The 15,191-nt window shown below is 49.0% G+C and overlaps 2 protein-coding genes across 2 annotated transcripts in view; one reads left to right on the top strand and one right to left on the bottom strand.

The window, feature by feature from the left end:
- Nucleotides 1–2,661: 2,661 nt before the first annotated feature.
- Nucleotides 2,662–3,856, bottom strand: PNMA2 (PNMA family member 2). Its single transcript, XM_042933843.1, has one exon. The coding sequence runs from the start codon at nucleotides 3,754–3,756 to the stop codon at nucleotides 2,662–2,664; it is 1,095 nt and encodes a 364-aa protein (XP_042789777.1). The 5' UTR covers nucleotides 3,757–3,856.
- A 3,989-nt stretch (nucleotides 3,857–7,845) lies between these two features.
- Nucleotides 7,846–15,191, top strand: part of DPYSL2 (dihydropyrimidinase like 2) — a 130,364-nt gene continuing 123,018 nt past the window's right edge. The window contains exon 1 of the mRNA XM_042934510.1: nucleotides 7,846–8,220. Coding sequence (XP_042790444.1) covers nucleotides 7,867–8,220 — 354 coding nt within the window. The 5' untranslated portion in view covers nucleotides 7,846–7,866. The remainder of the gene's footprint in view (nucleotides 8,221–15,191) is intronic.

Raw genomic sequence — 15,191 nt, 5'->3', positions numbered from 1 at the left:
ACTTGCCTGAGCAAATGAGTTGGAGGTCTCCGAGGGGACTGGCCTCCATCTGTTGTTTCTATGTATTTTAAAAGGGAAATTGATGATGGGTAGACTGGGCTCTCTCTCATCCCTGGAGACAAAGCTGAAATATTCTTATCCCAGCACTCTGCTCTCAGGTTTTCCTATCTAGAAGGGTTCAAGAATTTTTGGCTTTGGTTTGATTTTCTAACCTTACCTATCATATATTTTTTTTAACTAATGAAACTCCTTCTTCAAGTCATAGCTAACACAGAATCATAATACTTGAAACAAAAAAACCTCAGAATTTTATTAGCATGTATTTATTTTATAACTTCACATCTATAACACTTTACTTTGTATATTGTCAATAATCGAGAACAATGAGGCGATTTTTATGACTACAAGAAACCATGAAATCAGGGTGTACTGGATGACAAATGTTATCACTTTGGTGAGCAGTATTAAAAAATTATAACTTAGGATGAAATGATCACCAATGGTAACTTAAAAAAAAATGCTTTTCTTACAATCTCAGGATATTCTTCAGTTAAAGTTAGCCACAGATCAGAAAGAATAATTTATTGTTTCAAAGTCAAATCACTAACATTAGTCTTTAACAATGGCTGGAATACTTATCACAAAGATAACAGACAGCAAGCACTCAAACGTAGCTAAAATGGTTCCTAATGCAATGTCGTCACAACTGACTGACAGATTCCGTACTTACTTGTTACAGTACAACTCTTAGAATAAAGACAGCATGCATTGAACAGACAGGAAGTATCATGAAAATCATGGGTCTTAACGCATTAAAGGCTTTATGTGTTCCAGACATCATGCTAAGTGATTCAAAGGCATTATGTCATCTGAGCCTAACGACAACCCTATTCTATTATTTTCCCATTTTCCTGATGAGGAAACTGATGTTCAGAGAAGGTGAGCAATTGTTCTTTGTATACAAAAAGCTATCGTGATGCTAGAGATCAACTAGCATTTTTTTTAACGTTTATTTATTTTTGAGACAGACAGAGACAGAGCATGAATGGGGGAGGGGCAGAGAGAGAGGGAGACACAGAATCCGAAACAGGCTCCAGGCTCTGAGCTGTCAGCACAGAGCCCAACGCAGGGCTCAAACTCAAGGATGGCGAGATCGTGACCTGAGCCGAAGTCGGACGCTTAACCGACTGAGCCACCCAGGCGCCCCGAGATCAACTAGCATTTAACGGAATGGTGCTCATTTATGCTCTACTGAGGCACACTACGTCACGGGACATGCATGGACGTGACTTAAACACCTGTGAGGTGCCATCACTTCCTTAATCTATGAACGCTTAAGAGGAGTCCAGCTATGTGCTCAGATGTCACAAGGGGACCTTACTTCCATGGTCTGCACAAAATGAGTCCATCTGGAAACAGAAGTGAGCCTGTGGCTGGGTGCCAGTGTGTGAACATTTGGGTATCAACACACTTGAATCTACCTGTTTTCTAGTAGAGATCGGGAGAGTTTAAAGTACATGTTAAAGGTGGACAGGCTGAAAAATCTCTGCAGAACCGTAGAGCACAATTTGAAAGCCACCATCACAGCGGACAGAGGGTTAGCAAGAGGCAGAGAGTTCCGGACTTGTGGCTCGGCTCTGCCACTGCTTAGCGTTTCGATCCCGAGGACCCCACTCGACTCATCTGAGCTTCATTTTCTTTCTCTTTCAGAAAGAGCAAAATTATACCATATTGGGGTTCCCGGGCACATTAAATGAGATGTGTGTAAACCAGCTGGCACATAATAGACCCTCAATAAATACAGGCTCCTTTCCTCTCCTCTTTCCCTTTGGTCGCCCCTAAAAATCTTTTCTAACCAGAATGGTCTGCTCGCTGAATCCAAACGCGGCCCGCACACCCTCCCTCGCAGGCAGCCTTCCTGTAGCGTCTGCCCTTTCTCGAGGGTGCTTCTCTCACACCGTGGCTCTCTCTCTTGAAGGCAGGGATTGGGCTGAGTCATCTGTGTCTCGAGGGCCTAACACAGTGCCTGGAACCGGCCATCCGACACGTGGCAGAGAAGCGGAGGAGTGCTTCCCGAGCGAAGAAAGAAAGACACATGGCAGTGGGTGTGGCCGTATTCATTTGGTAGTGGCACTTCCACAGGTGTCGTGACTGACACCCGGGATTATCTAGCGTCTCACATGCCGAGGCCACGTCCTCGGTGAGCCGGTGAGCTCGCTCCAAGAGCACGGCCCAGGCTTGCGGGGTTACGATTCTCACCTCCGTGAAGAGTGCCTCACACCGCTGGCTACTCAGAGGGGATGTGCTGATTTGAGGAAGGAACACAGCTGAGGAGTCAAAGGGGTTAGAGGTTAAACAGATTACAAAAGGTGTTCTTTTCCTGCATCACTTCTTTCTTCTGCGGTATGGGTGCACGACTTTGGTCTATTTGGGAAACGGGAAATGTCGCGGGTTCCTTCAGGCTTCCTATTCCTTACTTGGAACTTCGTCCTTTATTAATAATCTACGTAGGGCCCAAGGAACTCTCTGGTATTTTTTCCTAGAAAGAAGAATCAAGACCTGGCACGCGAGGCCTCGGACAAAAATAGCCACATGGTCTCAGCAGGGTACAGCAAACCTCCCCAGGGCGCACTGGCTGTGGGTCCCGCCCTGAGATGGTTTTTAGTCCTCTGCCTCGTTATCCCAGGGGCCATAGCCATCCCCTTCATCTGGCTCTTCAGTATTCTCGTTTTCAAAAGAGGCCTCTTCCTCCTCTTCCTCCCGGATTACCTTCATTAACTCGAGGAAGCTGGGAGGCGGGCCTTGATCTTTCAGTTCTCTCAGCCTGCACCAAAGGACTTCGCTGAGGCTGGCCCCGGCCATGACCTGCTCCAGGCGGACCTGATCTGCGATATTCCTGGGGATGGCGCGTTTCTCCACGGCTCGCCGGAGCAGGGTTTCTAACCGCAACACGTAGGCCGAGACCTTCTCCCCCTCCTCCTGATACGTCTTCAGGTATTTCACCTGGGAGGTCCTGCGGCTCTCCAGGCTTCCAAACACTTGCTTAAACGCCTCCAAACACTCTTCCACGCTTATGGCTGCATTGTCTGCCTGTACTATATGCATGAGGTCCAGGGCAGGGCCACGCAGGCTTTCCATCAACCACCTTTTCTTTTCTGCCTCTGCTACCGGCCACTCTTTGACGATCTCAGTGGCCTGTTCCAACCAGATTTCAAAGGGCTCTTCCTCTGGGGCGGGCACGGCGCTCCCCGAGAACACTCTCAGTTTCCGGTATCTCATGGGTAGCAGGGGCTGAGGGGCATGAGCTATCGCCTGTCCCAACACGTAAGCCAGTAACTCTGGGGACACGCAGGGCACCGTGGCTGGAGACAACCCCTCGTGCCCGAGGGCTCGGAACATACCGGAGACTGTCTGCCCCTCTTTTTCCAGAAAGAGGTTCAGTCGTTCCAGAAATTCAGTGTCCTGGTTAGGGGTCTTAAAGATCACTTTCCAGACACCCCCCTTTCCCTGAACCTCACTGGGGATCACCGAGACATCGGTATCCTCCATAAGCTCTAGTAAGACAGCATTGGCATTGTCCTGCTTCCTGAATATTTTGCCGAGCAGCCTATACCTGCCCAGAGACTTTAAAGTCTCCTGGAGAACCTCTTGAATCTCAGCCTCATCACAGTCCACCGGTATCCCCAGAACCATCAGCGATTTCTGATCATCCACGCTCATTATCCTGCACCAGTCCTCTAACAGTGCCAGCGCCATCGTCCGAGTATTTGCTCCAACTCTATGGGTACCAATTAGTTTGTGGTGTGGACAGGCACAGCCTATCAGTACTCAGAATATCCTGGCTCAGCTCCTGAACTTGCACCCCACCAGGGAATGGGTCCCAGGCCACTCCAACAGCGGTCCCAAAGTCTTCTGGACCAATCACCCTTACTTGCCCAGGGGCAAGAACTCAGCTAGGACAGCATCACTGCCTGTGGCTCTGCAGTCCGGTGGCCGCTGATGCTCTCCCCGACGCTGGCAGCCACATGGTGGCACTGACTCTTCTCTGCCCGAGGCACCTGCAAGAGCTGCTTTTGTGACTCCCCCAGTTTCTGCTGCCTCTCCTCACCTCTCCTTTTGCTAGTTAGCGGGGTAAGGCCTCCACTCTGGCACCCAGAACTCCCGGAGAGAAGTGTCACAGCAGGCTTGGACTCCTAGTGAAACAATGGTCAGTTTTACCACACAGCCCTCTCTTTCCCAGGAAGCACTATGCTTTGGTTCAGGACAGAAGTGGGGGGAGACCAGGGGTTCCGTCTCACGTTGGATTTGCACGTGTCCCACTCTGTCAGACCTTTCCTTTGTTTAGAGTTCTCTTGGGGACCCTCCCACGTCTGGCTCCCCCACCTTCCGCTCATCAGTCATGCCAATTAACGTCTGAGCCCGGTTATGGATGGACAGGACTCAAGATTTTCCCCATGTGAAAAATGAAATCAGATGTGAACAGATACCTGTTCAGGCACTCCAACTGTCCTGTGAGAGTCACCAGCTTATTTATTCAGCTTCCAGAAAAGGAAGATGTCACCCAGCTCCACGCAATGGATGTGTTTGGGTCTTTCTTAGCTCCAGCCAAGCCAAGCTCCCCTGTTACACATAAATAATAATAGTATTTATTTATGGCTTGATAATATCCAGTGATGAGGGCCATTAAAATTATTTAAAAATATGACACTCCTTTACAATTTAATTAAATCTACCAAACCATATTGAGTTGGTGCATTCCTTTGATTTAACATCCAATTATTTAAAATCAAGCTAGAAATCACTCAAACATTAAAAGCCAATTTAATATAGGTGTAACAATATAACATATACTACACTTTAACATAACATAATAATATAGGTATAACAATTTAGGTCCAGCAATCTAAAACAAAACAAAACAAAACAAAACAAAACAAAATCTCAGGACCAAATAAGTTAAGCTTGGAATTATGAATCCATTCTCTTTTGTTGGGTCCGGGCAGGACTCACAAATGCACAACGAGGTGTTTCTTTTGCTGTGAATGTTAAAAACGCTTCCTAGCATTTACGCCTGAATGAGTCATTTGAGTACAAGGTAAGAGAGGAAGCACATCTGTGGAGAGTGGTGGACACCGGGTGACGTAAAAACGAAAGAGTTCCTACTCTCTCCCAGTTACTGCCGTGGAGTGTGTGTTAATGGGCTACGAATATGCTTCTGTCGGCCTGAAGAATCCCCCTCAGTCCAAACGGGGTCCCTATGCCACAGATGCCAGCCTACAGTTTTAATGTCAACTGCTCCTGCTGCAGGCACGTTTTCTAAGACCTTCTGGAAGGTGCCAAAGGGGCAGGAGCACAAACCCTGGATTCTGCTCTCAGCCAGCAGCCCCAGGGATCAGAGCCCAGGGGTGTCTCAGTGCCACCCCTTCCCTTCTAAGACATGGGGGTAACCTTCCTCCTGTTTTAATGTTGAGAGGAAACATGAGATGTAAAAAGGCAGGAAGACATATCCCAAGGTCTACATAATAGAGGTCATGCTGAGGTTAGGCTACCTTTGGGTGGCTTCCTCTTCCAAAGGCAATCTTTAGCTGCAATGGAAATAATCGGACATGAGAAAAATGTTAAACTCTTGCATTTTCTCAAGTAAAGATGGGATAGGTTGGAAAAGGAATCAGCTTTTCTGCTGTAATTCTTGGCTCATTTAGATAGTGACCTTGGTCAAAGCGCCCCAATCTCTCTAAGTCTGGTTCCTGCTCCGGAAATCGGAAATTGGTCACGAGTCATGGGTCTGCCCTGGGTAGGCAATGATGTCATTCTTGTGTTAGCAGTTCATTCAAATGCGAAGCACATCTGATGCAAAGTCCAAAGGCCCGCCTCTGGTTCCCTCAGCCCCCCCCCCCCCCCCCCCCCCCCCCCCCCCCGACATTCCTCTCCTCCCTCAGTCTCCAGTTCTCAGCTGGGGCCGCCTTCCCACCTGCCATGATGGGCTCATCTTCAAACTGTGATTGATTGCCCTCCAAATTTAACTCCATTCACCGAAGTATCCCTCACGATTTGGGGGGAGGGTATCCGTACTGAATCCTGCCAGGGACAAGGGCTGATGATGAGGATAGAGCCTTGGTCACCCTGCTCTGAACGATAGTCTTGTGGTAGAAACAGCTTCTCCTAGCCCAAACCCACCCTAGTTACTGAGCATGCCCGGATTTCCGTCTCCAGCCGCCAAGGGTTGGGCATCATTTCTGCAGGATTTTGCCACTGTGGAAAGAGGGGGCGGGGCTGTAATCGACCAGGGGCAGGGATTGGTACGTGGAAGGGACGTGGGGGCAGAAATAAGCAATAAAAGACTCTCAGCGACCGTGTTACCGTCATAAATCAAGATGCTCCTTATCTGCCCACCAACCCAGTAGCTGTGGATGGTTTAGCCTCACATACATACCAAGTCCCACACACCTTTTCCCGGCGGGGCGTCTCACAACTCAAGCCATGACCACAGACAGGACCCCATCTCCTACTCCACCACTGAATTCGCGCGCGCGCGCGCAATTTACGTCCCAGGCACTTGGCGTCTGGCAACCCGGGAAACCCCGCGGCTGTGGCGCAGTGCGCAACGAGGGCGGGGGATCTAGGTGGGGCGCGCAGGGCGCCCAGAAGGGCTAGGGATTTGGAGGAGTGGGATTCAATCCTGGCCTCCCCCGCCTCCTTTTTTTTTTTTTTTTTTTTTTTTTTGGCGGGGAAGGCGGGATAAACAATACCAAATCAAGACTCTTCTGGCCCTTCTTGGTCTTGGCGCAGTGGCGCAGTTAAGAGACGTGACACCTCCGGGCAATATAGCAGGTCTCTACCCTTTCTTACTTCAAGTTGCCGTTCGGTGCCCGAATTTGCAGAATGCACTTTTTGCTACAGTCCCAGACCACACACCTAAGTCTTTATTCCCCGCTCCCCTTTGCTACGCCCCTCTGCATTTCTCCCCGCCCGCTAGCGCCCCCCCCCCACCACTGTGGGCGCAGCGAGAACCTTCTCGTTTCAATCTCTGCCCACAGCAGCCCACCACAAGGCCCGTGGGTGAACAAGGTTGGTGCCCCCTGCCTCGTAAGGCCTCCACCTCTCCAAACGGTCTGCGCCATCCCTTCCCCATCGTCAGTGCTGTCCCTTTCCCTCTTCCTGGGTGTCCAGGCGTCAGCCGGTTGGTCCCTCTTGCCCCATCCATCAGCTCACACCCTCGCTGAGGGGTGGGGGTCCTCCCTCGGGTGGGCCCTCGCACCTGGCCCACCTCTGCAATGCGGCAGGTGGGGGCGACGGGCGTGGAGTCCAGAGGCCGCGCCCCCGGCCTTCGCCCCTGCGTGCCCTGCCCCATACTTACCCTGGCGCAGAGATCGGTCAGCCGACCCTCCGCTCCGCATCCATTAGCGGGTGGTCTGGCCGCTTCACTTCCGGAGCGCGGGGCTCTAGGCGGCGGGGCCTTCCCCTCACTACCCCGAGCTCGGCTCCCCTCCCCTCCCCTCCCCTGCGCCGCGCCCCGCCCCCGCCCCGCCCGCGCCTCCCTCCTCCCGCCGCTGCCGGGAACTGGCAGCCTCTCCGCTCCCGCTGCCGCAGCGGCCGCCCTCCCAGACCCAACTTTGCTGGTCGCTGGAGCCGGAGCGGCGGCGGGGGGCGTGGGCAGGGAGGGGAGAAAGCGGGGTCAGAGGGAGGGACCGGGAGGGGTGGGTCGCTCGCTCGCTCGCCAGCCATCCTTCCTTTCTGTACACCTTGCGGCAGGCAGAGAGCGGCAGCCGCGGCAGCAGCCAGGGGGTTTGTGCACAGAGAGAGGCCGACTTAGGGACCGGCAGACGGACGGACGGACAGAGCGGACCTTCCCCGAGCTCCCGCGCCATGGCCGAGAGGAAGCAATCCGGGAAGGCGGCAGAGGACGAAGAAGTCCCTGCCTTTTTTAAAAACCTGGGTTCAGGCAGCCCTAAGCCCCGGCAGAAATTCTGTGGCATGTTCTGCCCGGTGGAAGGGTCCTCCGAGAACAAGACCATCGATTTCGACTCGTTGTCCGTGGGCCGGGGCTCGGGGCAGGTGGTGGCTCAGCAGCGGGACGTCGCCCACTTGGGCCCGGACCCGCAGCCGCCGTACTCCCGGCAGGGCCGGCGCGCCGGCGGGGAGCCATCTGTTGAATCGAGCCGGAAGGTGGAGATCCGGCGGGCCTCGGGCAAGGAAGCCCTGCAGAACATCTACGACCAGGTTGGTATGGGGGGTGGGGGGTGTTTGAGACTCAGGACCAGACGCGGGGATCGCCCCTCCTTCGCCCACTTTCCAGCTCGGTGGAGAACCGGGGATCCCAGCGTGCCCACCGTCCTGCCTCGCAGGAATATTGCATCCTTGAATCTGTACATGCACCCCGCCCTACTTGCCCCTTCTCGGTGCAGGGTGCCCAGAGGCTCGGGCTCGGCCGTGGGCGGCTGTGCGCCCACAAAGGCTGCCCGCGCCTCCCTGGGCCTGGGGGGGGGGCGGGGGTAAAAATATGAACCGATCCCGGGTTGGGGGTCGCATGGTAGTGGGGGGAGGGAGGCATGAACCGATTCCATTCTTCTTAAATCCTTCCGGGCGGCTTCCGATTGCAGTTGTGGCTGGGTGCCCCACCCTTTTTTGATGCATCTCGGAGCGTGCAGTGGAGGGTTCGCGTGCAGGCCCGAAAGCTCCCCGGGGTTCGGGAGGGGCGGGGGCTTCGACAGCCTCTCCCCGCCTCGCCCAGCTCGCTCTCGCACCGTCTCTTCTCCGGCGCCCTCGGTGCTCCAGTCCTGAGCTCGGAGGCCAGGACCATGGTCAGCGCCTCCGCGCTCCGCCTGGGAGGATCTCACCGCCCTGACTCCTGCTCGCCGCGTGAAAAGGGGGAGGTTGTGGAGTCACCCAAGGAAACCGAGACGCTCGTAAATAACCCATGTGGAGAATAAAGTTCCGCTAAGTATCTCAGCAAGGGCTTCCCAGAGCGCGTCCCCCACCCCCGCCGCTATTTGGGAGGTGCTTTAGGGATGGAGACTTAGTGGATTATGTTCAAAGGGTGAAAAGAAAAGAAAAGGGAAAAATCCCTCAACAGTTTGAATAGATTGCCAAAGATGGATTAGACCCCCTACATGTGTTAACGGAGAAACAAAGAAGACCAATTTGGCAAAATATAGAAAATATTCGTTATCTCTGGCAATTATGAACAGTGTGCATTTTAAGTACTGTAGTCTCCTCGCACCACATTTTTTCTTTATCAGGGTGACCTTCACACTTGTGCATTTTCCCCTCACATCCTTAATTTCTCAAGCGATAAATTCCAGTGTGAAATGTTTCAACACTTGTTTGCTGTTTCTCTCCCATGCCCACTGGTGAAGATGAGATATCAGTCAGTGATTGATTATTGAATACCTATTGTGTGCCTTGCCTTTTGGGGCAGGGAGAATGTTAGCTATAAAAAGTTCAAGGTGATTTCTTCTTAAGGGGCTTTCAGAGTCATTGGGAGTGGTCTATGCATATTCACTGAGCAATTCCACAAGCATTTACTTGATATTCAGGTTGTGTGCTGACAGTGAACGCATGGAGAACAATTAAGAGTTGGAGATAATGGCCAGAACACGTTTCCTGACCTAGCACAGAATGTTGCAGCTTTTGACATTTATTGTACCAGTTCTAGGAAAGATAAGCCATTTACTGTCATTTTCAAAAGGTGGGGCAATTAATTACTTGAGTCCTCCTCCCTCGGCTCTGTCCTCCGATATCCATATTTCACTATGAGTCAACCTGAAGCACTTAATCCAAATAACTCACTTGAATCCCAGGGATCAGACAACTGAAGCAAAAGTTTCAAATAATGTAAGTTATGCTGAAAGGTGAGTGAGTGTGAAATCCTTTTCCATGTGAATGCATTGGATGAGAGCCAAACCATGATCATAATGCATAAAACATGGTTGTGTGAGTATTCTTATCTTCAACAAGTTGTGCTGGTAATTCTAATGTTCTAAAGGGAGCAGAAAAATGCCTTTCTGATAAGGGAGGGATTATTTTAAAAAAAATGGCTGATTGGGGGCAGAGGTTGAGAATGGCCATCCTTATAATGATGGCAGTGAATTAAAACTCACGTTTGAAAGGCAAAGTTTCACTGGGTTGAATAACACATCTCTTTTCTTGTCCATTTAGAACCCTAGATGTTTGATTATGAGCTTCTTGTTTGAACACTCCCTGATTTTATGTTGATTTTATTTGTTTTTAAGAGAGAGAGAGAGAGAGCACAAGTGTGTGTGTGTGTGTGTGTGTGTGTGTGTGTAGCACAGAGAGAGGGAGACACAGAATCTGAAGCAGGCTCTAGGCTCTGAGCTGTCAGCACAGAGCCCGAAGCGGGACTCGAACTTGTGAATGGCAAGATCATGACCTGAGCCGAAGTTGGACACTTAACCGACTGAGCCACCCAAGTGCCCCAAACACTTCCTGACTTTAGTAAAAATTAAAAATTGTAAACCTAGTGTGCATGGAAAAGGAGATTCAAAGAGGACATACCCAATCAAAACCCCAGCCACTTTTGGCCTCTGCAAACCCACATTTGCTTTAGTTGCCCAGTTATTAGCAACAGAGGGTGATTCTGGCTTGTTTTTTTTTTTTTGTTTGTTTGTTTTTGTTTTGTTTTTTGGGGTTTTTTTTGTTTGTTTGTTTGTTTTTTTTTTTTTGTGCAGCTTCCCCTGAATTTTCACTCAGTCTTTCCTTATCACATAAGGGACTATTTTCACTCATGATTAAGAGCACTTACCAGGATCAGTACTAACAGTGGTTGAATATTTCATGTCTATATAAGAGAGAAAAGGTGTGTGTGTGTGTGTGTGTGTGTGTGTGTGTGTGTGTGTAATAATGGTGATTTTAAAAGCATTGTTGGGCCCACGATTTTGATTGACTCGAGTAGTCATCACTTAATGTTCAGCTAATGAGCAACGTGACTGCCAGCATCTCAGTGCATTCCTGTCTGAAGCCCTGGCACACAGAGAGGAGATTCCCCTGAATCTGCATTTATAAGGTATTGTTAATGTATGGTTGGTTAGAAGTGGCTTTGCCCACCTGTCACACTAGGGGGACTGTTGTTCTCCTAGCAAGATTTTGGGAAATGAGGGAACAGACGGCCCTTGCCCAGATGCCATGTGGCTTGTGGGAGACGAGTGTCTGCGTTTGCATTTAGAGGTGTTAGCAGGTAAGCCCCAGAAAAAAATGGGTGTGGCTTTGGTTGGGATGTTAGGTCTTGGTGAAGGGTAGGAGCCTGTGTAGTGAATACGAGTGAGGAAAGCTACCTCTTTACTCTCTTTTCCTTTGTGTCCTTGGGGAGGTCCACGTTGGGCTCCAATGAGGTTAAATTGATTAGCACCTATGAAGGACTCTGAGCCTCTTGGAAGAGAGAGAAGGGCAGTATTGGTCTAGTTCCTCCTCGCCAGTGCCCAGGGGTCCCTCAGTCTTCTCCCTCCCTCTTAAGAATCCCCTCTATTCCACCTCAGACACAGTTTAACCAAGGCTGCTGGATGGTGAGCCTCCCTTCCAAAGGAGCTCCCAGGCCCTTCTTTCTGCGGCAAACCCATGTGGACTAGAGTGGCTGGGGAATGATTCTCCATTTCTCCAGGGCAGATGCCAGTGAGTGAACTATGTAAGAGTGCTGCTGAACTTGACAAAATTCCCATCTATGAAATGTTTCTGATATTCCCTTTCATTGGGTGTCCCTCTGTCTCCTCTCCCCAGGTTGATTAGCTTCAAGCCCTGGGTGCCCTCTGATGCCCTCTTATTGTTTTTTGTTTTTATTTATTTTTTTTGCTGCCCTCTTACTGTTCAATGCCGTTGTTCCCCCATTCTGATGGTGACGCCCATTCTAGATCTTTTTTTTTTAAATTTTTTTTTAATGTTTATTTATTTTTGAGACAGAGAGAGACAGAGCATGAGCAGGGAAGGGGCAGAGAGAGAGGGAGACACAGAATGTGAAGCAGGCTCCAAGCTCTGAGCTGTCAGCACAGAGCCCGACGCAGGGCTTGAACTCGCGAACCGTGAGATCATGACCTGAGCCGAAGTCGGACGCTTAACCGACTGAGCCACCCAGGTGCCCTTAGATCTTTCTTCCTCCAACAAACGGGTTCTGAAATCACTCTTCTCCTTTGCCCTCTCTCCTTCAAAAATCCCTTCCTTGTGTTTATCTTAGAGAGAAATCCCAATGATGAACGCTTCCATCTGTTATGTGAATGACTGATACAGAAGTTGTCCTCAGAGATACTTGTTTGGTAATAGACTAGCCCGTTCAATGAAATGAACATATAGGTAGCCAAATATATGGTAGAGATTTGGCTGGAAGCCAAGAACAAGGGCATTCATTGATACTTTAGAGGTCACATTGTGTCAAAAGAGCAACACAAATATGAATATTTGTTCAGGATTCCAAAAGCCCAAGACCCATCTGGCATTAAAGGGAGAGGAGTGCTTGGGGAGGAGAAGGATATGGTGATAATTCACACTTATTGGTTGCCCTTGAGTTGCCAAGTGATTATTGAACTAATCATGTAACTAGTTAAACTAAAAAAATAATTGTGGGTGTGCTTGGGTAGCTTAGTTGATGAAGTGTCTGATTCTTGATCTCAGCTCAGGTCTTGATTCCAGTGTCATGAGTTCAAGCCCTGCATTGGGCTACATGTGGGGGTGGAGCCTACTTAAAATAAAATAAAATAAAATAAAATAAAATAAAATAAAATAAAGTCAAATAGTGGTGAAATACACATAACATAAAATTTATCTTAATCATTTTTAAATAGACAATTCAATAGTATAAATACACTCGTGTTTTGTGCAACCAGTCTACAGAACTTTTCATCTTGCAAAACCGAAACTCCGCACCCATTAAACAATAACTCCCCATTCCCCCTGCCCCCAGCCCCTGACAACCTCCATTTTACTTTCTGTCTCTGTAAATTAGACGACTCTAGATACCTCGTGTAAGTGGAATCATACAGTTTTGTCTTCTTGTGACTGGCTTCTTTCACTTAGCTTAATGTCCTCAAGGTTAAATCAAGTTATAGCACGTGCCAGGATGTCTTTCTTTTTTTAAGGCTGAGTGATATTCCTATAGTTAAATTTTAATAAGTCATTGATGACTGAAAAGTTGTTGCTCAATTAATAGATCTGCAGTGAATTAATTGTGGAAGGAAGCAAGAAAGGTTATATCGAAGATGATGTATTCAATATTCCCTTTCATTGTGTGTCCAGTGTGGGGTCCACGACCTGAATAAAAGAAAACTCCCACCAGCTAAACAGCCTCTACCATATGTCTCCCTTGTAGCTCAAGGGTGGAGAGGGAAATTGCTGCCATTGAACCTCCAGTGACAACATCTGGTTGAACGTTGCATGGTTCACAAACTCGCGGGCCATGGAAATCAGGAATGGGCTGGGCATTTCCCTACCCTTGGTAGAGATGGGCCGGTTATTCTTGTGGGTCCTTTGGTGCTAGTGTTCCTCTCTTCTTCCTTGAGAAGAAGGGAGCATCAGAACTGATCATGGAGAGGGGGGCGCCTGGGTGGCTCAGTCGGTTGAGCCTCTGACTTCAGCTCAGGTTATGATCTCACGGTTGGTGAGTTCAAGCCCCGTGTTGGGCTCTGTGCTGACAGCTCGGAGCCTGGAGCCTGCTTCGGATTCTGTGTCTCCCTCTCTCTCTCTGCCCCTCCCCCGCTCGCGCTCTGTCTCTCTCTGTCTCTCAAAATAAATAAACATTTAAAAATTTAGAAGAATTGACCATGGATTTGAATGTATACTGCCAGTGAATGTCAGAGCTTGGGAGAGACTTAGTGCAATCGCCTCATTCTAGCAGTGGAGAAAGCGATGCCCAGAGAAATTGTGCTTTACCCCACGGAATTCAGGTGGTGTTTTCAGGGTTAGGATGGAGACCTGTCACTGCCCAGTCCCACCGCAGTCCTGTACCAGTAAAACCTTGTTATTTCGGTAGCATTGTGTAATTCCAGAATGTACACTTACTTTCTAGATCTTATATTTTAGAATGTGTAGAATGCCTATTATTTTAACACTTGCCTCAACACGTTCTGATATGAGCATTTTCCTTTTCTGTAAATAAGGACACTGAGATTTAGTGATGTTTACTGACCAATCCCAAGGGCTTGACCTAGGACCTGAACCAAGGTTTCCTGACTCAGTCCCATGCTTCTCGCAACTCACCATTCTGTGGTTTCACTCCACTGCCAGAGAGAGTGAGCTTAAAGGTGCGTTTAAATTTTGCAGGCAAAATATTTCATATCCCTTTACACTTAATATGTTCTATGGGGTAGGCCCTGTGCCAAATGTTTGATGTGCGCAATTTTATTAATCCTAAGGTAACTAAGGAGGCACTACAGTTACCCTTATTTTGCAAAAGAAATGCCTGAAAGTGAAAGAAACTTGCAAAGCAACTAGCTAACTAACCAAGCCAGAGGCAGGGTTTGAACCAGGTCTATGTGACTAAATAGCCTTTGTTTTTGTTGTTGTTGTTTTAGTGTTTGTTTACTTACTTATTTATTTATTTATTTATTGAGAGAGGGAGGGAGGGGCAGAGAGAGAGAGAGAGGGAGAGAGAGAATCCCAAGCAGGCCCCACACTGTCAGCGAGAAGCTCGACGCAGGGCTTGAACTCCCGAACCGTGAGATCATGACCTGAGCGGAAACCAAGAGTCAGATGCTTAACCGACTGAGCCATCCAGGCGCCCCAGGAATTGCTTTCTCTATAATTATTCTTTACTTATTTTATCTCCAAAGAATTATTACAAAATAGTTCTCAGCGCTTACCTTTTTGCTTGTTTCCTGTGTTACAGTGTGCTCTTTCAGGCCCTTTATAAAAAGGACTGTTGATCTGGCTTCATGAATGTGTCCCAAACTGCTGCTGTCCCGTCCATCATTTTTTTTTTTTTAAACACAAGAAATGTCTTCAAATATCATGGGGACACAGGCCAACTCTGCCAGTGAAAATGACATGCTTTGCTAAGATTAGAGCAATGTGATGATTTTTCCACTTGATGTAAATCATGAACCACAAGCAAATAATGAGGGGACCATCAACAGAAGCATTGGCAGGTGGGCTGATGGGTACTTGAGTTCGGTGGGCTGCAGCCTGTGGCAAAGGCTGGTGGCATAGGCCACGAGCTGCACACAAATGCAGTGCCTTGAAAGGGAACCAACCGC

The sequence above is a fragment of the Panthera leo genome, chromosome B1 (genome assembly GCF_018350215.1).
Source record: "Panthera leo isolate Ple1 chromosome B1, P.leo_Ple1_pat1.1, whole genome shotgun sequence".
NCBI classification, from domain to species: Eukaryota; Metazoa; Chordata; class Mammalia; order Carnivora; family Felidae; genus Panthera; species Panthera leo.
Note: the sequence above shows the minus strand (reverse complement) of the source record. Positions and strands in the feature narration are given on the sequence as shown.

Coding starts and splice junctions, on each gene's coding strand:
- PNMA2 (XM_042933843.1), bottom strand. CDS start 3,756: ATGGCGCTGGCACTGTTAGAGGACTGGTGCAGGATAATGAGCGTGGAT.